This window comes from Micromys minutus, assembly GCF_963924665.1.
Source record: "Micromys minutus genome assembly, chromosome: 12".
In the NCBI taxonomy this organism is placed as follows: Eukaryota; Metazoa; Chordata; class Mammalia; order Rodentia; family Muridae; genus Micromys; species Micromys minutus.
In genome coordinates, this window is record NC_137981.1 from 52,607,692 (window position 1) to 52,633,576 (window position 25,885).

Below are 25,885 nucleotides of genomic sequence, written 5' to 3' on the forward strand. Positions count from 1 at the left end.
GGGTCTTACCTGCTTCTTTGAGTGTAGTAACCTAAGGCAGGAGGGAGCTGCCCGGAGCTAGGTAGTGTTGGGGTGTATGTAGTAATACTGTGTTGTCTGTCGTGCATATCCGCCCCTTCTAGTGGTCAGAATATGTGTTTCCCTGAAGAAAGGACTTACTCAGGAGGTTGCTGGTTAGGAGGCTTGATTGGGGCAGAGCAGTTCTTGGGGTAGTTATAGTTTGGAATGTGAGCAGTACTCAAAACCATGGGCTGGGCAGGGATTTTGGGTGAGGCAGAGTGTGAGTGGTCCCGTGCAGGCCTGGCTCACTTCTACCAGGCTCATACTGTCCCTTCCTTTATACTGTGCCCTCTGTAATCTTTTGGATAAATACAGACAGATATCTTTCTCAACTATATAATTCAGGCAGAAAATTCCATGCCGTATGTCCACTGTGGTGCTAACCAGCTGAAATGTGCCCATAGCCTTCAGTCTGTTCCTGAGGAGAGAGCTGGGCATCATTGTGGGGCTTTGAGAGTTCTGGATTCCTACTGGGTTGATGAAGAATACACATATAAATTTTTTGAGGTTGTTGTCATTGATTCCTTCCATAAAGCTATCAAGAAATCCTGACACCCAGCGGATCACCAAACCAGTCTACAAGCACAGAGAGATGTGTGGGCTGACATCTGCTGGCCGCAAGAGCCATGACCTTGGAAAGGGTCACAAGCTTCACCCTATTGGTGGATCTCACCATGTAGCCTGGAGAAGGCACATACTCTCCAGCTCCACCATTACTGCTAATACACGTATTATTCGTAAAATTCATATCCAATAAACAATTTAGGGCAGTCAAAAGAAAGTGCTGTTGTCTTAGTCAGGGTTTCTATTCCTGCACAAACGTCATGACCAAGAAGCAAGTTGGGGAGGAAAGGGTTTATTCAGCTTACACTTCCACATTGCTGTTTATCACCAAAGGAAGTCAGGACTAGAACTCAAGCAGGTCAGGAAGCAGGAGCTGATGCAGAGGCCATAGAGGGATGTAACTTACTGGCTTGCTTCCCCTGGCTTGCTCAGCCCGCTTTCTTATAAAACCCAGGTCTACCAGCCCAGGGATGGCACCACCCACAATGGACTGGACCCTCCCCCCTTGATCACTAGTTGAGAAAATGCCTTACAGCTGGATCTCATGAGGGCATTTCCTCAAGGGAAGCTCCTTTCTCTGTGATAACTTGAGCTGTGTCACGTTGACACAGAACCAGCCAGCACAGCTGTTCTCATCCTTATGGCTAAGCTCCCTCTTGACGTTCTCTACGTGGTATGTGCAGTGCTCATGCTTGGACCTTGAAGCCTGCCTGATCTGACACCAATAGAACACACCATAATTTTAGCCACTCCCAATCATTAGTTTGCTAGATCAAAATGGGATGATTTTAACTTATACTCAGCAATTTCTCTTCTCGATTTTGGCTCTCGATTTATTTACTAAACTGTAGAGGCCAGGGGCTGGAAAGTTGGCTCAATAGCACTTCCTACTCTGCATAGAGCAAACCCAGGTCCAGTTGTTAGCTCCCACGTGGCAGCTCACAACTGTGATGCCCACTTCAGGGGATCCAATGACCTCCACAGAAGAGCTGACACACATGTGGCACACAATGAGGCGTACAGGCAAAACACTCAGACGCTTAAAAAAAAAAATCCAAAAATAAACCATAGAGGAGAGAAGGTTTTTTCACTTGGGCCTTTTCAGCATGGTGTTTTAAAACTAAAACAAGTAAGAAAAAGTAATGGTACTCTTTAAAAAATGTCCAGCAATCCCAATCTTTTCAGTGACTTTGTACTTTACTAAAGGAGTAAAAGCTTTTGATTGGTCATTCCGATTAGGAATACAACGTCTGCGATGACAGGGCTCATCTCATCCCATATTCTTCAAACTGTTGCAAAGAAGGAGGAGCAGGTATGTTACTCAGTTATTTTTAAACTAAGGGTTTTTCTCTTTAGAACTTGCTATAGTGCATCAGGCTTCTGACAATCTGCTCAAGTTTTATTGTGTCTGAAATGACCTGGGAACAGAGCAGTGGGGAGGGAAAGTGTCCTGAGAGAGCCTCGGCTCATCTTAGGCTTCAGAATGTGTTCAGTGCTAGATGAGGACCTGGGCTTAATCCCCAACGTCGCACATGCACAGAAAGAAGTGAACTCTGTTACCTGTCAAATTTTATTAACACTTGAAATAATTGCCTTATTCGAAAATCAGTACCATTTTAGTTAAAAGTATTTTCACCCATATGAACTTTCTCTACAAATGGTGTTGTTATACAAATAGCTGAGTATACCACATTCACACATTCTAGTATAAGCCTTTTAGGTAAGAAAAACAGTTTAATTTCTTAACATATTCTCATTTATTGTCTATAGGTAGAGACAACTGTAAATCACCAGGCTGTCTTAATCTGAGGAAGAGGAAGAGAGTTACTTTTGGAGAAGAATTAAGCCCGGAAGTGTTTGATGAATCTTTGCCAGCAAATACTCCATTGTGTAAAGGAGGAACACCTGTTCGTCCAAGGACCATAAAGACCACCAGTCCCCTGCAGTCCCCAGTTCATGAGCTGTTCACTCAGCCAAACTTTGATGATGATAAGGAGGAGAATCTCGTAAGTGTGGAAATCCCGGGAAAAACTTGCTCCTACTTCCATTAGGCTTCACCTTTTCTTTGCATGAAAATTGTGGTTTGAAATTATGAAGTAGGTCAGATGACATGCCGCCACATTTCAATCTCTTGTGTACAGTCGTTTCATGAAACCCAAGTGCTGTCAGTTGTAAAATGTACCTGTTTTGTATGGCTAAGACACTCAGGTGTCTGAGGCATTAAAATATGAAACAATATCCATCTTAGAACTGAAATAATGTATTTTGTAAGATGAAGAAGATTTTTCAAGGAAAGTAGGGGCTTATCAGTAACTTCACGCTGACGTTTTAGCAGCAGATAAACCATGTGCAGTCTTTGAAACACCGAAAGCATCAATATTTCACTTAAGTTTCAGAAGCCCTATGAATTTAACCCCAATTTAAAGAAGTTTAAATTGTCACTAAAACTTTTCCATAATATTATAATTTTGTTAAGGAAATCTACATTAAGCAAACTAATATTGATTTTGTACACACTTTTCTAAATAAGACAGAAACGCTGTGTAATAATCTCAGTCTATGCAGAAAAGGTGTGAAAGCGGGATTTTTTTTTTTTTTTGAATTGTCATTTTTCTATGAATGAACAGTAACTACTATCTTATAATTATGTGGGAAGGCTTTGGAATCTTGTTTATTTTGCCATCTTACCATGATTCCATCAAGAAAGCCTCGTAGTGCTAGATGGTGTTTTGTTTCTTAATGATTTTCTTTAATTTGCTTTTAGAAGTTTGACAGTGGAATTTTAAGTAAACCAAATCAGTGATTAATATGATCCTTTATTGGGGTGGTTGCAGTTGGCACATGTTTTCATTATGAAGGTGACCACTCAGAGTTATACAGTTATCTTTGTTTAGACCTTCATTTTCTGTTAGGTATACAGCATTCTGCCTGCATGTTTTCCTTCAGACCAGAAGAGAGCACCAGATCTCATTACAGATGGCTGTGAGCTATATGTGTTTGCTGGGAATTGAACTCAGGACCTCTGGAAGAGCAGTCAGTGCTCTTAACCACTGAGCCATCTCTCCAGCCCATGCTTATAATTCCTCCTACCAAAATAAGGCATTTTCTTTTGTGGTGTGTCATTTACATGTTCACTGAACTTAATGGTATTTAATTTGTACTTTTTTCCTTTGCTTAGGAAAACATAGAACCACCTCAGGGACCATTTGCAAATCTGAGTCCTAGTAAATCCTCATTCTCTGAGACTCCTCCAGGTATTATTTGTGTTTGTCGTTTGTGAGGGGTGGTGAGTGTGTGTGAGTGTGCATGAGTATGTGTGTACAGCAGGGAAGGAACATTATCTGTCCTGTGCTGTTGCTCATACTCTGCTTTAACTCCTTTAAGATGGGCTCTCTTACTGAATCTGGAGCTTGGCTAGTGTCCAGCAAGTGCCAGAAATCCTCCTGTCTCCACTTCCCCATTTCATTGAGATTAAGCATACATGCAGCCTTGCCTAGCACCCACTTTGCTTTTTTTGAGACAGGCTTCGTGGTTAATATAGAGCTTGGTCATTAGAGTAAGATGGTTGTCTGGCAAACTCTAGGAATCCACTTATCTGGAATCTAGGAATCCTCCCAGCCCTAGAATCACATCTTCTGCCATTAGATGCCCTTTTTATTTGTTTGTTTATTTTAGCTTTAGATTTATTTATATATATATTGCTACCTGTGTTTATGTATATACGGTATGCCTGCAGAGCTCAGGAGAGAATAGCAGATCCCCTGGCAGGCCGTTGTGAGTCTTCTAGTGTGGGTGCTGGGTACTGAGCTTGATCCTCTGGAAGAGCAAATACTCTTAATTGCTGAGCCATCTCTCCACCCCAGTATCAGGCTTTTTTATATGGTTCTGGGCCTCAAACTCCGGTTCTCGTGCTCAATGAGCACTTTGACAACTGAGCTGCCTCCCTAGCCCCTTAATTCTTGTTTTTAGCACATAAAACTCAGTCTCTTTATTCTTACATTTTTATATGTGGTACAGCAGTATGTTCTTGAACTTAAGAAAACCAAATACTATGTGTGAAAAATTATACCTTCTCTCTGTTACAAGTGTCATTGATAATCATCCTCTACTTCAAGTTGATAATGCACAGTGCTACTGATCGCTTAGCCTATTGAGGATCAATGATATAGAGTTCTGTGATCGCACAGCTGACGAAGTCAAACACTGTGTAAGGACCGTTCCTAAATGATCACAAGTCTTACTACCCACATAATCACAGCATTCTTATAGCATATACCTGCCAACTCTATGTCTTTTACGATCAGAAGACAAAAACATTTCCCGATTTTGCTGATATACCACACTTAGCTGATAAAGCCATCTTGTGAGCACTTTAGATTATGAACCCTGCATTCCTGTGTCCTCCCTTCTGAGATCCTTTGATGTCTTATTGGTGCAGCTCGGGTTTGTGAGCTTAGACTCTTAAAGCTGTAAATGACTAAGTTACAGGTCAGGTTTTGACTCCAGTCTGTCATAGTCTAAGCTCTGAGTGTAGCAGACTTTTATTTGTGCTATTTAGGCATCAGGCAGACCTGAGGGGCAGCTGAGTGTCCGCTTTATGCTCTTACTGTACTCAGGCTGTTCAGCAATAGGAACTCTTTAAACACTGCTCTTCATTATCGGTTCCTAAATATGACATATAAGAGCAACTACGACTCAAAAACCAATGTGCGGTTCTTTACCCTGCCCTCGTGTGGGTTTGTGCTAAGAGCCTGATTGCGCTTGTTTCCTGATACCAGGTGCTAACACTTGCAGTTCTGTAACTAAAGATGAAGAAATCTGTAGTGTTGGCAGACCTACACGGGCTTCTCACAAAAGAAAGGTAAATACATTAAATCTTCGTGGTCATGGTGGTGGAGAAAAGCCTGGTTTTTGATAGGTGCTGTTAAGAAATAGTATTTTGTCTTACCCCCGCCGAAACCTGGAATCATGTCTTGCTGGTTTGATTTTAATTCTACTAGAAAAATCCACTAGAACAAGAGCTTCCCTTCTGAATTGCATTACTATGAAAGGCAAGCTACTTGCTAATTTAGTTTTAGATACACATGACTGAGTTTTATTATGCGTGGAGACGCCCTGGCTGGGACCCTTAACTGCTTTAGTTTGTTTTTTGTGCTGGCACTCAGCTGGCAGTGTTTAAGTGTCACTTCCATTGGCTGTGTGTCTTTTGTTTTATTAAGTTACACGTCATTGGATCTTTGTCAATATCTTTGTATATAAGCATACTATACCATTATTGGGTGTCTTGATGAAAACTGTATGCTCTAGCCAAATTTATAGTTTATGTTTTATTATAAGATTATAACAGTAAATAAATACCTGGTGAGTTAATAAGCTACTTGTTCTTACTAATTTTTCCTTCCAATATAATATCCTTCTGAATCTATGCTTGATAAGTTGGAAAGTGTTAATTAGTAATTCCCTCTTTTAATTTGGGTTAATGCGCCTCTATTGAAATAGAGGTAGGAGGTGTGGCTCAGTGATAGAGTAGGTACCCAACCCAGGTTTAGTAAGGAACACTGAAGGTGGGGGGCAAGCAGGATAGGCCTATCATAGGAAGAAAGGTTAAAGTGAAAACTGGGCCATATGGTGAAAGGCGACTGTGTTTTATATGTCCTTACTTTGATTCCCTTTATAGCAGTTGCTGGATTCTGCAGGAACAGGTGTTTGCAACTCATACACTACACAAGCTGAGCCCTGTAAAGAGAAGATGAACGGGAAATCTCAAGAAAAAAAGCAGAGAAGCAAAGCACTTCCTAAAAAGAAACAGGCAAGAATGCTTTTCACATCTTAATACATACAGTCTGGTACATTTCTTCAGTGTGTGGTAAGGGAAACAGGGAAGTATCTCTGCTAATTACCTGAGGCTAGTTCTGCATCTGTTTCATCTTACTGTCCTCCAGCACAGTAGCAATACACAGGTGCAATTGTTCTCATCTTAAGTAGTCTACCTTCTTTTTCTTTTGCCATGTATCACTAAGTAGTCCAGACTGGCCTTGCATTCACCATCTTCCTTCCTCAAGCCCGGTGCTGGGAACTTCAGTGCCAAATCCTTCGTGAATGTGCACATCTTCCCTAATGCTTTCGATCCTTGGGAAGAGGTTGCTTTCCTGTTCTCCCAGGTGCAGTGAGCCAGGCCATCCTCAGCCGGGCTGTTAGCACACATTCATTGTGACAGTGATAGAATAGCTATCACGAGTGGCTGTAGGACAGACCGATCAAGCTCTGTGAAAGGGTCCACATGCCTCCTGCACTGTGAGCTGCAGGAGATGATGGTAGCACCCTGACACCCAGGGTGCCCTCAGCCCGGCATCTTTAAACTCTCCATGCGTGCCACACTTGGCCGGGACCTGCCCCGTGTCTGGTAGGGGAATGAGTGAACAACCACCTGCTACTTGGTATTGTAGCCTCTAAGTCACCTCTATCTAAAGTAAAGATTGGAAGCCAACTTCACAAATGCTGTCACTGTTGTGTGTTTATCTGTTTCTACATCTTTAATACCACTCCTTTCCTGTGGCCTTCTGGTGGATGCCTGCTTAGACATACTCACCTAGCCTCCTCTCTAAGTTGAGCCTTGTGTCTATCCACTGCCCACTTTATCCTCTCACCAACTTACAAGTCCTTCCACCAATGATATCCTGACTCTCTGGCTCCTCTTAAGCTTTCAGATATCCACAGCTTTGTTTCCTACGTTTCCTGAATTTCTTGAACTATTTCATCCAGTCTTGTAATTGCATTTCTGTGTCCTTTTCAGCCAGCTTGTGTACCTGGCAACGGTTCAGCTCCAAATTAGTTATTCCTTCTGCATGTAACGCCACTGCCGAGACAGATGTGGGAGTGGTTCCATCGAAGGTCATAGCGTCAGGTGTTACCTGAAATTGAATCTCATCTTGTACTTTACCTAAATTACTTTTCCAATAAATATGGGCATTTAGTTAGTAAGATTAGTGCAAACTTTTATAGTGTTATTCGCAATAAACATTTCAAAAGCATTCAACATAGTAAAACACTCACTTGTAATATTTATTAAAAGTTGATTTTTTTTCTTCCACACATTTTTAGCATATGTATTCCTTAGAATTATTTGCTTTCTGTGACTTCATATGCAGCATGGATATTACTGATCAAGTTTTAAAATCACGTCTTCTTGACTTGAGAACTTATGTCCAACTGCCTATTTCACAGTTCTAAAGCCCTTTAACATCACCATTTTTAAAAGGAACCCCACTTAAAAACTTCATGAGCTTCTCTCTTGTTCCATGGAACGAAAAGGATTACTTTATCTTGTTGGGTAGCACAACTACCCCTGAGTCATCAACTTCAAAAAAGGGGTTTTCCTGCTTTATTTTAGGCCTAGGGAAATGATGGAAGATTATCTTGCTTTATAAGTTTGTGTTCATTCAGTCATATACATGGCCACTTGTTGCAAAAGACACTGATTTTTTTTTTTAATCTATAGCTTTAAAAAACAGTTATAAAAAGTGCATATTTATTTCTTCCTAGCAAATCAGTGGCCAGAAAATTCAGGAAGGAATCAATATTAGATCGCCCTAATCCCTTCCGAGACCCTGCTGGATGACTGTAACTGTGGGATAAGCAGTAGAGGTGGAGTGGCAATGGAAAGGGTGTTAAGCAACAGATGACAGCCTTCAATGAATTTCTAGAAGACAAGGCAGATGGGAACATGTTGACGGATAGAAGAGGTGGAAAGATTTACAGTTCAGAATGTGCTAGGAAAGGAAACTAGAGAGATCTGGGAACCAGCCTGCTTCTGGGACTCCCAAGAGACCCTGGCCCAGAATTGGCAGGTACAATGGATGAGAAGCGTGAGAAGCCGTACTGGGGGAAAAAAAAGATGAATTGAAGACTTATCTGTGGAATAGTCTGCACAGTTGGCATGCTATCCCCCTTTCCCACCCTGATGTTCAGAACAGATGTTGCCATCTAGGTTAAAGCCTCTTTCTGGCATTTGTAAATTCCCACAGTCTTGACAGGCAACTCTTACCCTAACACAAAGCCTAACAACGGAGACTTAAGCTTAAATGGCACTGCCTTGCCCTACCGTACCCACATATGAAGTTCCCAAGGAAAATTTCCATACGGTAAGGAGACTGCGCTGGAGCACACAGGAGATTTACCATCAGTGTAGTCTGTTCTTAATGAAGAGTCAGATCATTTACTGAAACCAATACTGTTTTAAGAGAAGAGAGCAATACTAATAAATTACACATAAAACAAAAGCCTGTCCTCAGAGACTAAAGAAAACCACACATATTTTGATAGGTTAAAGAAATCAAAGGGACTCAATAAAAAGGGAACAGAAAAATAATTATTAAAACTGGAAATTTAGGAAGTTGTGCCTTCATCTGACTTCTCAAAACTGCTGAGCCATTGATCTCCATAAGTGGTCCATGTCCTTGAGCCTGTAAGTAGACAGATGGCTACTGCTCACTGCGTGTCGTCCATACCAGGGCAGAGATGGATCAGCTGGCTAAGAGCTGACATTCCCCTCTAGTGTTACATGGATGACTTCAACTCGGGGAAATGTTGTATCTTGGTCCTGATGCACCTGGATGGTTCCCACATACATGAAAAGGCACTATTTCCTCATGGTCAAGAAGGTTAGTGTCTTAGTCACTGTTCTGTGACTGTGAAGAGACACTCTGACCAAGGCAACTCTAATAAAAGAAAATATTTCATCAGAGCTGCCTTACAGCTTCAGAGGTTTAGTGCATTATCATGGCAGGAAGCATGGCAGTGTGCAGACAGACATGGTGCTGGAGAAGGAGCTGAGCGTTCTACTTCCAGATCAGCAGACAGCAGGAAGAGCCAGACACTAGGTCTGGTGACCTTAACTGTTCTCAGACTCTTGCTGGGGTTCCAGTAAGAAAGCTGTGTGGAATAAGGGAAGCATTAAAATAATGGCTTCCTTATTAATTCTGAGACAACAGCTGAACATGGGGGCATCTTCTCATGAAGGTGTTCATGATCTGTCTCATCAACATGACCAGAAGCCCACATCTCAAACCCATCATGGTTCATCTCAGATGGCTCAGTGGGTATCCGTACTCTGATATGGATGTTTAAAAGAGCAACAGCAGAGACGTGATAGAATGGCTTTGGACTTGTTGAGGTCTGGCCTTTTGTATATGTACAGTGCTAGGTGGCGGGTTGTGGGAAATACTGAAATATTCTTTTGTGCTTGTTTAATTGTGCATGCATCGTCATTGGCTGAAGAAAAGCCAATCTGAGACTGTTCAATATTGTATGAATTAGTTCATTGTTTGCTTGTATTTAAAGAAAAATCAAATCCGTTTTTACCACATATGCATGGAGAATAAAGGAATTTCCAAAGAGAGTACAAGAAAGGCTTAGCATAGGAGAAGTGGATAACCCATCCAACGGACTTCGCTGCAGTTCAGAAAGGAGGGAAGAAATTTTAATAGAATAAACTAAAAATACAGCACTTTTCAAAATTGAAGGGCTTTTTTCAAGCTAAAGGAGCCTAAGAATGCCTGTTCTTTTAGTTACTTTTCAGTTGCTATAGCAAAACACCATGACCAGGGTAACTTAGGAAAACATTTAATTGTCACTAGGTTCCATAGGGATAGAGTTTAAGATAGTTTAAGATAGATAGTGGAATGAAGGCATGGTGGCAGGGGGAGGGGGGGAGAGCACATGCGTGCCTGTGTGTTGTGTGTATGTGTTTTTAAAACCCACCCCCATAACATACTTGACATGACAGCCACCAACCGGAGACCATGTATTCAGATCTCTGAGACTTACAGAAGATATCTAATTCAAGCCACACTCCTGGTTCAGTAGAAAGGCAAGACAGACATGTCAGTATAAAACTAAAGCACACGGATAACAGAGACTTTGCTTATAAAGAGACAATCCAAGAAGCATCAAATTTCTCAGAAATTGAAGTGCAGAGATGCTCAATTGCACTTTCAGCGACCATTTGATCATCAGAATAAGGAAAGTACCCCCATGGCAGGAGGTAGCAGAGATTTAGAAGTTGGTAGACATGGACAAAAAGGTACACTCAAAAAAGGTACACTCTCTGGGTGGTGCAGATCTGGGCAGAGGTGAATTTTGGGAGTATCTGGCTGAATCTAATATTCATTTACCCTTTGGCTTAGCACTCCTGGTTCTAGGAATGTCTCAGATCCACTGACAATACAAAAAGATAATGTGTCCAAAGTCATTTATATCTCAGACAGTAAGGCAGAAGATTAAGCACAAACCAAATGTCACCCAATATAAGTTTTGATTGATAAAATAGACTATCCACAGAGTATTACAAAGCTGTAAAAAATAGTGAAGAAAACTTCCATATGCTGCTATGGAATGATGCCAGAATAGTCTCACATACTTAGCAAAAAAGTTATAAGCTGTGTATAAGAAAGTTACTGCTTCTCTCTCATCAAATCTGACTGTTCTCATGAGAAGTAAAAATATAGACATGACACCAGTGGTGCTTGTGCAGTGTGCAGACACAGGAGAAGGCCATCTGCAAACCAGAGACTTAGGACAGAGCAGCCAACACATTGATCTTAACCTTGAAACATCTAGAGCGATGAGAATCATGATAGCCTACTGTTGTAGTCAGGGTTTCCATTGCTGTGAAGAGACACCGGAACTGTGGCACCTCTTCAAAAGGAAGCCATTTCACTGGGGCTGGCTCGCCTTCAGAGGTTTAGACCATTATGGCAGGAAGCATGACAGCGTGCAGTGAGACCTGGTGCTGAAGGACCGGAGTTTCTACATCTCCATAGATAGCAGGAAAAACTGTGGATGGAGCCTGGGCTTAAGCATCGGAGGCCTCAGAGCTCATGCCAACAGTGACATATTTCCTCCAACAAGGCCATACCCATTCTGACAATACTCCATCTCCCAGTAGTGCCACTCCCTATAGACCAAGCATTCAAATACATGAATGTGGGGGCCATACCTTTCAAACCACTACACCTACTGAGCCTGTGATGACTGGTAGGTTAGTTCTAATACTTCCAAGAACCTGTTTATATTTACACAAATATGCACATAACAAACTTGTGGGTTTTATTTCCTTTTTAAGAAGTCGAAACCAGTTTATCCAGGGCTGGTAGCAGTGCTTACCTGATAAGGGGCATTTATCACTAAGCCCTGGGACCGGAGTTTGACCCACCTGGTCTACCTTGTGGAAGACAAAACTCAGTTTCCCTCAAAGTTGTCTGCTATCTTCCACATACATGCTATAGCATGTACACACACACTAATTTTTAAAGAAAAATATGTAAGCTCGTTAGCCTATAGAGACTAGTAACTAGAATAGGAACATGCATGCTATTTTTTAGATTGGACTTGGGAAGCCATGTACCTGTTTTACATGACTAAGTAACAGTTCTTTAAAAGTTGATCAGAATGAAGCAAGTTTGCTATATCAAGTGTGTAGCTTAACCTTAAAATGCTTTTAAAGCTGGAAATTGAATTTGTTACAATATATTCAAGGACTATAAATACAAGGAAACGGTGTGAGACACTAATAGAAGTTAAAGTATACATTTTTATTTAGAACTAATGCCCCTGGACTGGATTGATGGCTCAGTGGTTAAGAATACTGGTTTCTGTTCTAAAGGACCCAGGTTCAATTCCCATCACCCACATAGTAGTTCACAAATTGGCTGCAGCTCCATTTCCACAAACAGACTCACAAAATATTTCTTTTAAAGTGTTTAATACTTCACTGTGATTAAGACTAAATTTGGAGCCAGGTGGTGGTATCGGCGGCAGCAACAAATGCCTTTAATCCCAGCACTTGGGAGGCAGAAGCTGAGTTCGAGGCCAGTCTGGTCTATAGAACAAGTTCCAGGATAGTCAAGGCTGCACAGAGAAACTCCATCTCAAAAGAAAAACTAACTAAATTCAGTGTGAGTTCATCAATATGTTCCCTTTAAAAGCATGTTCTAGCCCTTTCTATTGATAAGGAAGGAGTCTCCTGGTCCCACTGGTCCCTCTGCTGTCAGTGTCTGTCCGTTAAGATACCTGGGTTGCAAGGAATAAAGGGTTCTCAAATGTAGAGCAGCATCTGTAGGAAGTGAACTCCAGTACAAACAAAAAAGCTCCAAATAACTGAGGTCTTATTAAAGGAGACCACGTATGGGATAGGGAGTGCCGTGTAAATCCATAATAACGCCTCTTCCACAAGTGTGTTGACATTCCAGCTCACTCTTCTGAAAATGGAGAATAGCGCCTGCCCTCCATTTCAGGTAAATAGTTGAGTCATTTCAGCTCAGTGAGTGAGAAATCACCTAAGCTGCTAAAATTATCAAATAAATTGCTGGAATAGCAAAAGGAACACTTAGCAAAGTGTGAGGCATTGTGGAGTCAAACAAGTGTGTCCAGATGATATATGACAAAGGATAGCCAACATAGTTAAGGAACCCAAAAGCAAGAAATAAACCTGACTTTTAAAATAGGTGATGGAAGGGAGGAAGAAAGGATGGATCTATGGATGGGTGGATGAGTGTATGGATGGGTGGATGGATCTATGGATGGAGATAGATAAAATGAGCAAAGGACATTGATAATACTGCTCATAAGAGTATACACAAGGAGCCAGCATGTACATGAAACAGTGCCCATAGTACTAATGGGTGATGGTGAATTTTGTTGAGAATCTAAAGGAAGGTATCCACTGTAGAAAAAACACTATAACCCAGCAGTCCCACTTCTGGGCATTGAGAAATGAAATCAGCTTGTCAAAGGGATAGCTGAACTATGCTTATGTACTTGTAATGGCCACCGTGTCATTAACCTAAGTGTACATGGAAGGACAGATGGGAAAAAAGGTGTATTTAGTCATAGTAAAACATATCTGGTCACAAACATGAAATACTGTCAGTTGCAGCAGGATATTGTGCTAATTGAAATTAGCAGACACAGAGTCATTTGCAGTATCTGACATGGGATTGTAAAAAGTCAGATTCCAAAGTAGTGAGTCAGTAGAGATGGGTGAAGGATGTAGGTTGGTGCAGATTGGACCCTTGTTAAAGGGTACAGTTTACCAGGCACAGTGACACATACTTGTAATCCCAGCACTCAAGCTGAGGCGGGAAGATTGCCACAAGTAGCTCCAGGCCAACTGGGTTTATATATATCGAGGTCCCATCTAAAAGGAAGAAAGGGTTCTTTCTGAAATAAACCACACAAGACAACATGGTAACTAACCAGGCTTTCAGGTTCCATGTTATAGTAGACACAGGAACATAAAGATACTCCATGACTATAGCTACTCAAATCCAGACTTCAGATAATTCCATGAGAATGACTCGCCAAGTAAGTGGGTTTTTAAAGCTCCCTCAACCAGCATCCCCAAAATAAAACTCCAGAGTAAGAAACTTAGAGCTTTATCAACCAAGTAGGTTGTGTTTAGACTTGATTAGAATCCAGTTTTGGGCAACTATAAGAGGGTGTTTTTTCACTAGCTAAGAAGTCCAAATTGAGGCAATTAGGGGAAATTGCTGAGTTGTATTTAACTTTGAGATCACTTTCAGAAACATGCAGTTGTAAAAAATAAGGAAGGATGCCAAGGACTTTTGTCCAGTTCTCCCTAATGAGGACTCTTGGCAAAAGTAATAAAGGATCACAGCCAGCATGCAGAAGTATCAGGATACCAGGCACGTTACTGACACAGCCTCTATTGTAGTTTATAGCCATGGCCCCTCCTATCCACAGCGCCTGGCAACAACCACGCTTCATAATTATATTTGAGATTAGGTAAATATGAGACATGCATTATGTTTTTGAGACTCGGCATAATTTTCAGTGGCTTTCTAGGTTATCTATATCAATACTTCTTTCTTACTGCATTTTATTATAATTATTTTTAAAATCTGATTCTCAATCTGGATACAAGGCAGGATTTTTTCAGATTAAATGATACACTATTTATCCAAGGATCAATAGTTAAAATTCAGGAATAGGAGATTATAAATGAAACGTAAGTTCTGTGTTTCTAATTGCTGAAGTTGCTTGGTAGGTACATGGATTCAGTATAGGATTCTCTCTCGTGGGATATTTAAACTTAAAAGTCGAGCAGCAGTGTGCTTTGTGGGGAAGAACTGTATCATCACTGGGGCTGCGTCATCATCGGAGCAGAGTTTTCTAACCTTTTCTTTGACATACAGTTTTGTCTGTCGTCCATGTACCAGGATTGCATTGAGTCTTCAGTTTCCTTTTGAGATAACATTTCACCGTGTTACCTAGGCCAGCATTGGACTCCCGGGCTACAGTGCTCCTGCCTCAGCCCTTTTTTCGGTAGGACTAGAAGCATGTGAGCTACATCTAACCTTTTTTTTTTCCCTAAATGTGTATGGGTTCATTCATCTATGGATGTGCCTCCTGTGTCCCAGGTGCCTCCAGACCAGAAGAGGGAGTTACAGTAGGGTGTGAACCACCATGTGAAGCTGGGACTGACATCGGGTCTTCTGTAAGAACAACCTGTGGCCTTTAATCACTGATCATCTCTCCAGCCACCTCCCCTGACTATATTTTGATAAGTTTAAAACCATTTTTTGAAATAAATTATGGGACTGGAAGAAATGAAAAGCAGTTCCTTCTGCCTTCTGCCCTGTGTGAAAAATACCTGACTTGGAAGGAAGGAGAAAAGTAGAGGCAAGTTCCGTTGTCTTCCATCCACTCCAGGACCTGAACCAGCCTTACTTACCATTTCAGATCACATGGCTTCTCCCAGGGTTCCATCTGTCTCCAGTTCTGTGCTGTAAGGAAGGTGGTGTTGTGTTGTGTTTTATACTCAAGTCAATTTTAGTTTGGAGCCAGTTTTTAGTCAGCTGATCAGATCTTATGGCTAAGATCAGTGCTTAGATACACTGTAGGTTAGACCTCCCTTTATTTTGCTGGTATATTAGCTTATGACTTTAAAACAGAATTTTAGTTCTTACTCATATGTCTTAGTTAGGGTTTCTATTGTCATAATTAAATACCATGACCTAAAAGCAAGTTGGGGAGGAAAGGGTTTGTTTGACTTACGCTTCCACATCACTGCTCATCAAAAGAGGTCAAGACAGGAACTCAGGCAAGGCAGGAAACTGGATGTAGGAGTTGGTGCGGAGGCCATGGAGGATATCGAACCACCAGCCTAAGAATGGCATCTTGCACAGTGGGGTTGGCCCTCCCCCATCAATCACTAAGAAAATGCTCTACAGGCTTACCTCTCATAGAGGCATTTTCTTAACTGAAGGTCCCTCCTCTCAGATGGCTTTAACTTGTGTCAAGTTGACATAAAACTATCCAGCACATTCACATTTTAGCAAATGTTAGGTAAGCTCAGCATAGTTCGTTTCTTTGACATTCATGTGTTTAAAATAATGTGAGGTCATGGGTATGCCATTCGCTTGCTGGAAGCATTGCGTAGACTATACATTATCCAAACATTGTAAGCCGTAGGTACTTTTAGTTAATAGTTTGAAATTTTCTTAAGGTATCTTTTCTCTCAAAGTAACAAGGAATTTGGAAGGTTTAGGATAGCTAGCACCTAGCTCTGGGTATGGTCAAGCCCTGTGCTAACCAATTCACATCTGAGCTCCTTTGAGAATTTTTCTCTCAAAAAAAAAAAAAAAGGTAATAAAAGCAAAAGGCCACTAAAAAACATGGAGTCTAGTTTTTGTTGTCTGTCTGCTTCAGAGCATGAGGCCCACCATGTGGTTTACATGCCCTTTTTCCCTCGAAGAAAACTTTCCACTCTTCTACCAACTCATTTACAAATCCCTTTCTGTCTAGGAATGGGACCTGCCCATTTCCCTCCTTCATGCTGGGATTTTTGCTGACTTGAGCTTGTACAGGTCTTGTGCATGCTATCTTGGTGACATAACTGTAGCCTCATGGAGTGTGCCCTACTGTGACTCCCATTCTGCAGAGGACACTAAGGTGCTCCGTTGATATTACTTGGCAATTAAATGATAGAATTTGAACCCAGACGTCAAATGCTTCTCTTCTGCAACACATCTGTGAACCCCACCTTAAAATATTTCTTTTCTCTTGGCTTCTCCATCCACTGACCAAGCCAGTATTTCCTCATCTAGTCCATGAAAGGTCAGCAGATGTTTCATAAAAAAGAAAGTTTAATGGAAAAAATATTTAACCCAGCACTTTCCTTATGTGCATAGAGATTATTTATGCTAAGAACTTCTCACAAATATCACATGTTCAATATATATTACACATCGCCAAGGGCAACATTCATCTTGTAGCATTCTAAAATTATTTTGGCATGGAATGTTGTGTTTGGTTTTGTTTTTACAAGGTATGTATAGATAACTCAAGGAACATACAGTTCTGTGCCATTTCTGTGTTCCCGAACCTCATCCATTCCCTTACTCCATTAGTGTCGCCTAAAATCCTATAGGCAGTTTCTTCAGGATAGTCTCACAGGTGTGTTTGCCTGCCTAAGTATGCAAGAAACACTTCTTTTCCTAGGCTCACGGTATTGTATAGGGCTGTGTTAGGAGCTGTTCCTGCACGGTCGCCAGCACCGTATATGCCAGCTCCCACCTATGATCTGTGTTGAGTACCTGCAAGTACTGTTCCTTTTACTGTGCCCCGAGTGCTTGCCCCAAGATTAGAGTGGAACATTGTTCTTCCCGTGCATTTTGTCTTGAAAGCCTGGCAGCAGGATGCTCTCTTGCCTGTGTGCCTGAGACTGTGGTGACTGCTCTTAAACCAGGAGTCCTTAAGCACCACATCCTGTCTGCTTTTAGTTCGCACAGCACATGTGCTGTCCACTGGCCTTACCTCAAATGTTAAGATGGATTTACTTTCTGGAAGTAATACTTGTCAAAACATCTTTTATTCCTTTTGTTGTTAAAAGTCTTCCTTTGTTTCTGTATAATGTTTTAATTTCCCTAAAGTTTTTTTTCCCAATATGGAACATTTTTAATCAAAACTATTTCTCAGTGCTGGTAGGGCATTCAGAATTAAATATAATCCTGCATTCCATAAGTTATTAAAACACTCTAAAAATTTTTGTGGATATTCACATTTTTATAAGTCAGCTGTCTTATTGTGGCAGCCCGGCCTCTTTTACTTGAACTCAAACCTAGAGCCTTTTGCAAGCTAGGCAAGTGCTCTTCCACTGAGCTAATCCTAAGCCTATGTGATCTCGTTATTTTAATCATGATTAATTTATTTATTGCTTTCATAAGTTCATCCAGATTTATATTGCCTTTCAGTATTATCTAAGCACCTGTTGTCTCTTCAACAGGGTTTATGAACAGAAAGCAGCCTCTCATAGCATTTCAGTGGATAATTCATGCTAGATTAATCTTTTTATTATTTTATATGTATGGATTAATTGTTTTGCCTGTGTATATGACTGCACATGTGCCGGGTGCCATTGGACACGCTGGGACTGGAGTTCCAAACAGTGGTGAGCTACCATGTTGGGGGCTAGGAGTTGAACTGAGGTGCTTGAGAAGAACATCCAGGGCTCTTAACCACTGAGCCATTTCTTTAGACCCAACATGCTAGATTCATTGAAGGTTATCATACTTAGAAATAATCTCATTAATTAGCTCTATCCAACTGTATAGCATCTAATCTGCCCTTTTACTTTAGCATATCAATGCTCAGTAGAAATAAAGTCTGTACACTATTGAGTTATGATTCATAGATTATCTGACTGTATGGAAGCTACCTTTCTGGCATTTGAGCTTAATTTTTTAAACGAAATGACTGATTTTAAGTTTTTCTGTTAAAAAAAGCTCATAAACTTTCAAGAAGTAACTGTATAAATGATAGATGTTAGGCATAAAAGGCGAGAATCTATCATGGCGCTGAATCATTCTCAAGTCACACTGTCTTAATGCATATCTTTTCAGGTTCTAAAAGGTTACAGAAAAAAGAAAAGAAGAGGGAAAAAAGTTGTTGAGAAATGCTTATATGGGCAAAGAGACATCGCATCCAAGAAGCCACTCCTGAGCCCTATTCCTGAGCTACCTGAAGTCTCCGAAGCAACACCTCTGGCTGACTGCACACAGAAGGCATGCTCAGGTACCGCTCTCCAGCCTCTAGCACATTCTCTCTCCTACCCTCTGTGTTACCACTGTACTCTCTGTCTTTCCCTTTTTCCATCCACTTTTATAAATAAGACTGAATTTGTTAACAGCAGGGCAAATTGAAGTGTGGAACCTGTGAGGAACTTAGACTCTTTCAGAATCTGATAAAATCCAGACACAACATTTGCATGTCTTTCTGTCCATCTCCTTTTTGCTTCTTAAAGAACTTTATTATGATGAATTATGTTTGTGTTATCACACAAAATGGATTAATAAGATAATCGCTTATTAATGCATAGAGTTAATGACAAAAAAAAAAAAAAAAAAGGAAATCCTAACAGTTCCTTAGAATTGTAATATAGAAATGGGCATAAGCTGAGCTTGAAGACTTTGGAAGTAATTTTCACAAGTAAAGACCAAGTTGACTTATACCCTAAGATTTGTTTATTTTATGTGTATGAGTGTTTTGTCTGAATGTTATGTGTGTACCATATGCATGCCTGGTGCCTGCTATGGCCAGAAGAAGGCATCAGATCCCCCACACTGGAGTTAGATAGTTGTAAGCTGCCATGGGTTCTGGAATCCAAACCTACATTATGTGAGAGTAACCAATGTTCTTAACCACTGAGCCATCTCTCTCCAGCTCCTAGAATGTCTAAGTTTTAAACTGAGGGTTTTTGGTTTTGTTTTGTTTGTTTTGATCAAACTGTTGTTTAAAAAAAAGAAAAGAAAGTGCCTCCATTTGAAATTTTGTATGTAGCCATTTTAAAGTGGCTACCTTTGATCTTTACCTACCTTCTTAAAGAATTCAAGACGAATATTTATGTTTATCTTTATAGACTCTGACTTCCACTGGTATCTCCACTTGAGTACAAAGCAAGAGCTTAAGAGCTACTCAGAATAACTCATGTGGGCTCCTTTTCTTTTCCTTGTGTGGCTTGCCTTGGAATGGGATGGCTGCTGTTTCTACCTCTAAACCCAGCCTTAATTCTGTGTTAAAGTGCTACTGCCTTCATTGACCAAAAAATACTTTGATGATGGTTTTTCCACCTCTTCCTGCAATTTTCTCTCCCCAATACCTCCTCTGTGGTTTTTTTCTTGTGTGCTGGAATATATAACTTGTGTGTGTGCGTGCCAGTTTTTTAGTTATAAAAGAATACAGTCATTGTAAGTCATGACCTGTATGAATCTCTGACTCTACATAGTATTTCACCTGGTCTCCTCAGGGATGTGTTTTCAGGTTGAAACTGAGTTTTTCTAATTTCAGGTTTAGCTATTTTTTATATGTATCTCTCACCTTTGGTTTAATTTAAAGCATTTTTTATATTCACTTGAATGATGAGCTAAAACATTGTCTTGGATAGAGATAGGATCTAATAGCATTGATTTAAAATCTTAAGAACCAAATTACTCTAGAACAATGCTTCTTAACCTGTGAGTTGCAGCCCTCTTGGGGGTTGAGTGACCTTTTCACAGGGGTCACCTAAGACAATCAGAAAACACAGATATTTACAGTATATATTATTAACGGTAGCACAATTTAGTTAGGAAGGCAACAAAAATAATTTTATGGTTAGAGGTCAGCACACCATGAGGAACTGCACTGAAGTGTGGCAGCATTTGGAAAGCTGAAAACCACGGCTGTAGAGCACGTTCCTTATTAATTTCAAATCTTCCTGGTGGTTTTCTCACCTATGAAATGCATCCACAAAGCTACATGCGATGTTCTTACCCAGAGGATGAAGCTTATTTAGTCAGAAAGGAGAGACAAGGTCTGGACTTAGAGGCTGTGGCCCATGGCTCTGTCTGCAGTTACATGGGAATTACTGGAGAACATGAGCGCTGTACCAGTCAGCTGCTGTGTCTTCAAGTACCCAAGAATTCTGATTTTTATCACCATGTTTCAAGAAGACATTCATAGAATTTCAAAGGTGTATTGTTTATTTTCAGGTGAACAGTAAATGTCTCACACTATTGAACCTTGTGCTATGGGAAGCACGTTGGAGAAAAGGAAACTACTTAAGACAGCAGTCTCGTTTTCATAGTCTGTAGTTGTGTGCTTTATTAAGTCATGCGTTGAACACATGTTTTCTTAACCAGTGGGCTGGAGTAGTAAGAGGGACAAAGTGACAGATGGGAATGGGAGCCGTGTGGTGAGTGTAGGCTGTGTAAGATCTGAGAGCTGAAAAGGACAGTATTCTAGAGAGCACAGTTATGAAGTAAAGCGGTGCTTGTTCAACAGGCAGTCACTGTTCCTTTGTAATTGAATCTGAGTGTGTTTCTGTGCCCTTAGATGATTTCAACAAAGGTGCTAAGCTCGAAGAAGTGACCTCTTTTGAAATTCCCACGAGAAGGAAAAGCTGCTTGCCACAGAAGGCAGACCCGCCTGAGCTGGATCCAGCCCCTGACCAGTCTCCCGTCTCTGACTTGTGCTGCTGCTTGTTGCCTCTTACTGCAGCTTCTGAGGGAGAGCCAAATGCCAGCCCCAGAGACACAGGCAGTGAGGGGAACACAGGAGTGGAGAGCAAGTGTCAAAGTGCAGAGGAGCCAAAAACCGGGACCGAGACCGGAAACAGTCTTGTGCCTTGTGCTCCTGTGACCCAAGGTCACATCGTGTCCAATAATCCAAAGCCTCTGGGCAGCCCTCAGAGCCAGGACTTTTTCAGGGCTGGTCAAAATTTGGAAAATCCTTGTGAGATCCTTACGGTTTCAGAGAGTGTGAATATAAAGTGTGAGAAAGAGAGTGAATGCCTAGCTCCGCAGGGGAGTCTGCAGGGCAGCCCTTACTCAACAGACTCAAAAAGAGAAAACAACTGTTCAGAAGAAGTCCTCACTGAAAATATAAAAGACTCCACAAGCCACCGTGAGAATGCGGGAAGGAAATGTGCAGAAAACAGCAGCGCTGCCAGTGGTAGAGCGAGGAGACGGAGAAGACACACTATGTACCGTGAGGGTCAGGGTTCATGCCTGGAGCAAAATGAGAAGCCTGCGTGTTCGTGCAGTGGGGAAAACTCTGGAGAAATGAGTTTAGAAAATCCCCAGCTGATTGCAGAGCTGTCTGCTGCCATCGAGCAAACCTTTCAGACAACAAGCAAAATAACCAAAGTGAGGCGCAGCACAAGGTTCCAGAGAGACGTGGGGAGTACAGGGCTTATGTGGATGTCTCTAAGTCTTCCCACTTTCCCGGAAACCAAAAGGAGAATGACAATTTGTACCCTAGACAGCAGGGAATTTGAAAGTACATCCTCCAAAGACGAGACTGCATCCTCAGGACAAAACCCAGGTCCTCGGCCATCTATCTCAGGCCAGGGTGTTGGTTCTTCTGAGCTACCTAGGAAGAAGAGGAGGAAAAGCTTTTGCGTGTCTACTATCACAGATGCTAACAGCACCACTCAGCCAGCCCCCACACTTCAAGAGAAAACCCTCTTTCCAGAAGGGAGAAAATGCTCAGCTGCCCTGGGGGGGCTGGGCCTGGGAGAACAAAAGCAGGAACAGACAATTCCACCCAGCATTGGCTCTTAAGGAAGAGGACTCGGCTTCCTGTGTTCTAGTTCATCCCTATTCAAACTTCAGTGCATCACACGTTTCTAATAAAGATCATTTGCATTATAATGACTTTAAGTAGAAATAAGTGAATTTCTTGTCTTCTGCCTCTAAATATATTTGTCTTTTGTTAAAGCATCATTTCTAGACCCAACAATGTGTTTCTGAAGTTTTATTCTTATAAGTACACATTTATCACTAAAGGCTTAGACTATTCTGGAAAACATCCTTTGGAATGACTTACTCTTTTCTTTGGATTAAATTGACCAGCTTTGCTGAGTTCATTGTTTGTCTCAAATCAAAGTTTTCCTTTGCTAATTAAGTGAAAATGAGGCCCTGTATTGAAATTTTAGTTGTGACTGGAACTCCATAGACACACTATTGTGAATAAATATGTTATTAAAGATAACTGTGCAGTCAGTCATTCTTCCAGATTGTTCAAATCAGTCACAGGTAATTCTGAGTTTAATTCATTGTTTCCTGTTAAATTTATTTTTGAGAAGTAGAAACTTAAAATTGATCTAGAAAATTAGTTTGTTTACCAACATGGTGTAGGTCACTGATTTCTTCTAAGAGCATTTTCCTGCAGTTGAACTTTGCTCCTTATCCATACAATTGCCTGCCTGTTCCCTCAGCACCAAGCTTTCCACCCTAGTCTTGGTGGCCACACTTTAAATATCCAAACTGCCTGTATACCTAGAGTCTGCAAATGTACATAAATCGTCTTATCATTAAACAATGGTCCCAGAAATCCTTTAAATCATTAGCTGTCCTTCAGCCTGATAGCAGAAACATGTTAACAAATAGAGCTCTCAATAAATAACACGCCAGGGAAGAAAGCTCCTGCTGGGCGGCCCATTTCCCCCTCAGAGGTGGAGCTATTTGTTAAGGCCTTGGCACCGCCAGGTCTGGAGTCCCTGCTGAGAAGAACTGATGTATTTTACATTAACAGGCAAAGTGATCCCCAATTTCTTTGACTCAAGGGTGAATTGTCCAAAACTTTCTTTTATCTCTACATGGAAATCATTTATGGGCTTTTCTCTCCCATATGTGTAGTCACTAAGTCAGTGCCACTAAACACACCAAAAGGAGAAAGAATTAGCTTGTTTAGAAACTTTAGGTTGAATGATTTTTTTTTAAAGGGGTGGGGTCCCAAACACAAACTTAGAAACATGTTTAAAAGGTTTTAAGAACAGTCTTTGTATTCTGCCCTTGTTTGGGATAAAGCTCAGAAGCTCTGATTGCTATTTCTCTCCCTTTCCATGTTATGACTATGTTAACGCGGCTGCATCTGATGGGGGACGGCTACCAAACTGAATTCTCAGAAAGTTCTAGCTGATTGTGACTCCACTCTGTTTGTTTACTGTAAACTTGGTCTCATTCAGTGCCTACATTAAAACTGTAAATCCACCCTACAAGTCATGTTCATTCCAAAATGTTTCATTATAATGGCTTTGTGGATCTTTGTAGACATCCCCTAGACCTCTACCTTCATAATGCTGTGACCTCATGTGTGGTGCCCCCCAACCATAAAATTATTAATATCTTGCTACTTTGTAGCTAATTTTGCTGTTATGAATCAGTATTTTCCAGTGGTCTTAGGTGACCCCTGTGAAAAAGTTGTTCACCCCCAGAGGGTTTGTGACCCACAACTTGAGAGTCACTGCCTTAGTTTCTTAATATTAAGGAATAGAATCTACTGTGTCCACCTATTTCAGACACTTAGTGTAAAGCTAACTTCTGTGTCTGGTCATGGTTGCTGCATTCACCCCATGTTTGTTTTGTTTTGGTTTTTTTTTTGTTTGTTTGTTTTGCTTTTTGGTTTGTTTTTCTATTAATGATAACCTGAAAACACTATTTCTTTGCCTTAAATCTTTCTTTTCTACAAGTAGCTAACCCTGGATTAGTTTAGAATGTCCCCAGTCTTCCTTGACCCCTTGCCGGTATTCTCATTTCTTCCAGAAGATGGCAGTGTGGTTCCTGCAATTTTCCTTCCCTGTGCAAACATGAAGGCCAGGGCTGCTTGTTCCTCCTGTTGCTTCAACTTCCCAGTATTTTTACTCGGTTTTTATTAGGAATTGATGAGCGTGTGTGGAGCAATCGTATAGCTTAAATGAAGTATAAACATCTTTCTGTATACAGAAACTCGGCTACCGTGCCTCTTCCAGATTTCTTGTGCCCATATAAGTGTGGTTTGCTGGTGTGGTCTAAACACACACACACAGAGTACCATAACTGTCAGTCTTACTGTGGACAACCCTGATGTCCCTCAGTCTTTCTGCCCTGTGTGGAATTACGTATTTGGACATCTGTAACATGGATGTGAGTTGTTTCCTGCTTCTGCCTCAGGCTCTGTGCTGAAGTAGCTAAGTTCTCTTCTGTAGATTCTGGAAAGTTCCTCTGATATACAGCTAGCATCTCAACCTTTCAAGGTTCAGTTTACTGAAGTAAAACAGCTTGTAAGAGCTGACTTTAAGAACATAGTGTTTGAATCTTGGAACCTGTATATATGGTTGTGTACCACTTTGGCGGCAGGAGTAGTATGTCTAACAACCCAACCTCATCCCTAGCTCTTACAGCTGATGGCTGGAATGCAGTTGTGCTCTGCATTTTCTAGAACGTTGCAGGAATGGACTCTTAGATTAGTGATTGGTAGATAGATCAATCTTTTGGGTCTATTTTTTTAAACAGCATAATGCTTTTGAGATTTATGCTGCACGTTGAAATAGTTGTTACTGTTTCTTGCTAGATATTACTTCACTGCATATTTAAGTTATCAGATTTGGGGCTTCATTGTGGATAAAGTTACATGCTATTCAGATGGTTGGTTTTATAAATACATACTTCCATTCACCTTGGATACTTGCTTAGAGATCGAATCTCCATTTGTATTTTCCAGTGGCTGGGAGTGAGCATTTTCCTCTGTTTACTGCCCTCGTACACTTGTCTGTTGGAGTATCTTACCCAGGACTTTTGTTCTTAGTGCTGAATATATTTTGCTACAATTCCTTTACTAAGTTTTTTCTTACATATATTTTCCCCAGTCCATGGCTTTTTTTTTTCTTTCTTTTTGTCTTGTTATTTGAAGAAAAGGTTTTCATTTTGTTGACATTTGAATTTATTTGAATTTGTTTTCTTTCTTTTTTTTCTTTTCTTTAATGACTCATGTCTTTTGTGTCCTATGGATAGCCAGGCATGGTGTTTCATGTCAGTAATTCTAGCACTGGGGAGGCTAAGGCAGGAGGATTATTGTGAGTTCCAAGGTAGCTTAGGATATTTAGTGAGTTCCAACCTTTTCTGATTTTTCTCAAAAGGCCAAAAGAAAAATACATTTCCCCAGCCCAAGGACAGATTTGCTAGAAGTTTCATAGTTATATTTCTTGATCCAGTTTTCTATTTACTTGGAGTTCATCTCTGTGTCCCATGGATTATGGGGAAGCCTTTGAGTGGAAATTAGCAAGCACTGTTGAAAAGCTCATCTATTCATTGAACTATGTTGATACCTCTGTTGAAATCATGAATCTATATGTCTGGGCCCTATTCTGTTGGTCTCTGTGTTTACCAGTGACACAGCATCCGGAACGCTCTTCTCTGGCTGTGAAGTTTATCACTGTTTACTT

The 25,885-nt window shown here is 40.9% G+C and overlaps 1 protein-coding gene across 1 annotated transcript in view; it reads left to right on the forward strand.

Annotated features, from left to right (window-relative positions):
• The window catches only part of CDCA2 (cell division cycle associated 2), a gene marked incomplete at both ends in the record, with an annotated part of 36,299 nt that extends 13,952 nt beyond the window's left edge, over positions 1 to 22,347 (forward strand). The window contains 8 exon segments of the mRNA XM_080926760.1: positions 1,864 to 1,936; positions 2,395 to 2,630; positions 3,803 to 3,878; positions 5,403 to 5,485; positions 6,302 to 6,433; positions 18,546 to 18,717; positions 21,016 to 22,133; positions 22,135 to 22,347. Of these exon segments, the coding sequence (XP_080782886.1) occupies positions 1,864 to 1,936; positions 2,395 to 2,630; positions 3,803 to 3,878; positions 5,403 to 5,485; positions 6,302 to 6,433; positions 18,546 to 18,717; positions 21,016 to 22,133; positions 22,135 to 22,347 (2,103 nt within the window).
• Positions 22,348 to 25,885: the final 3,538 nt, after the last annotated feature.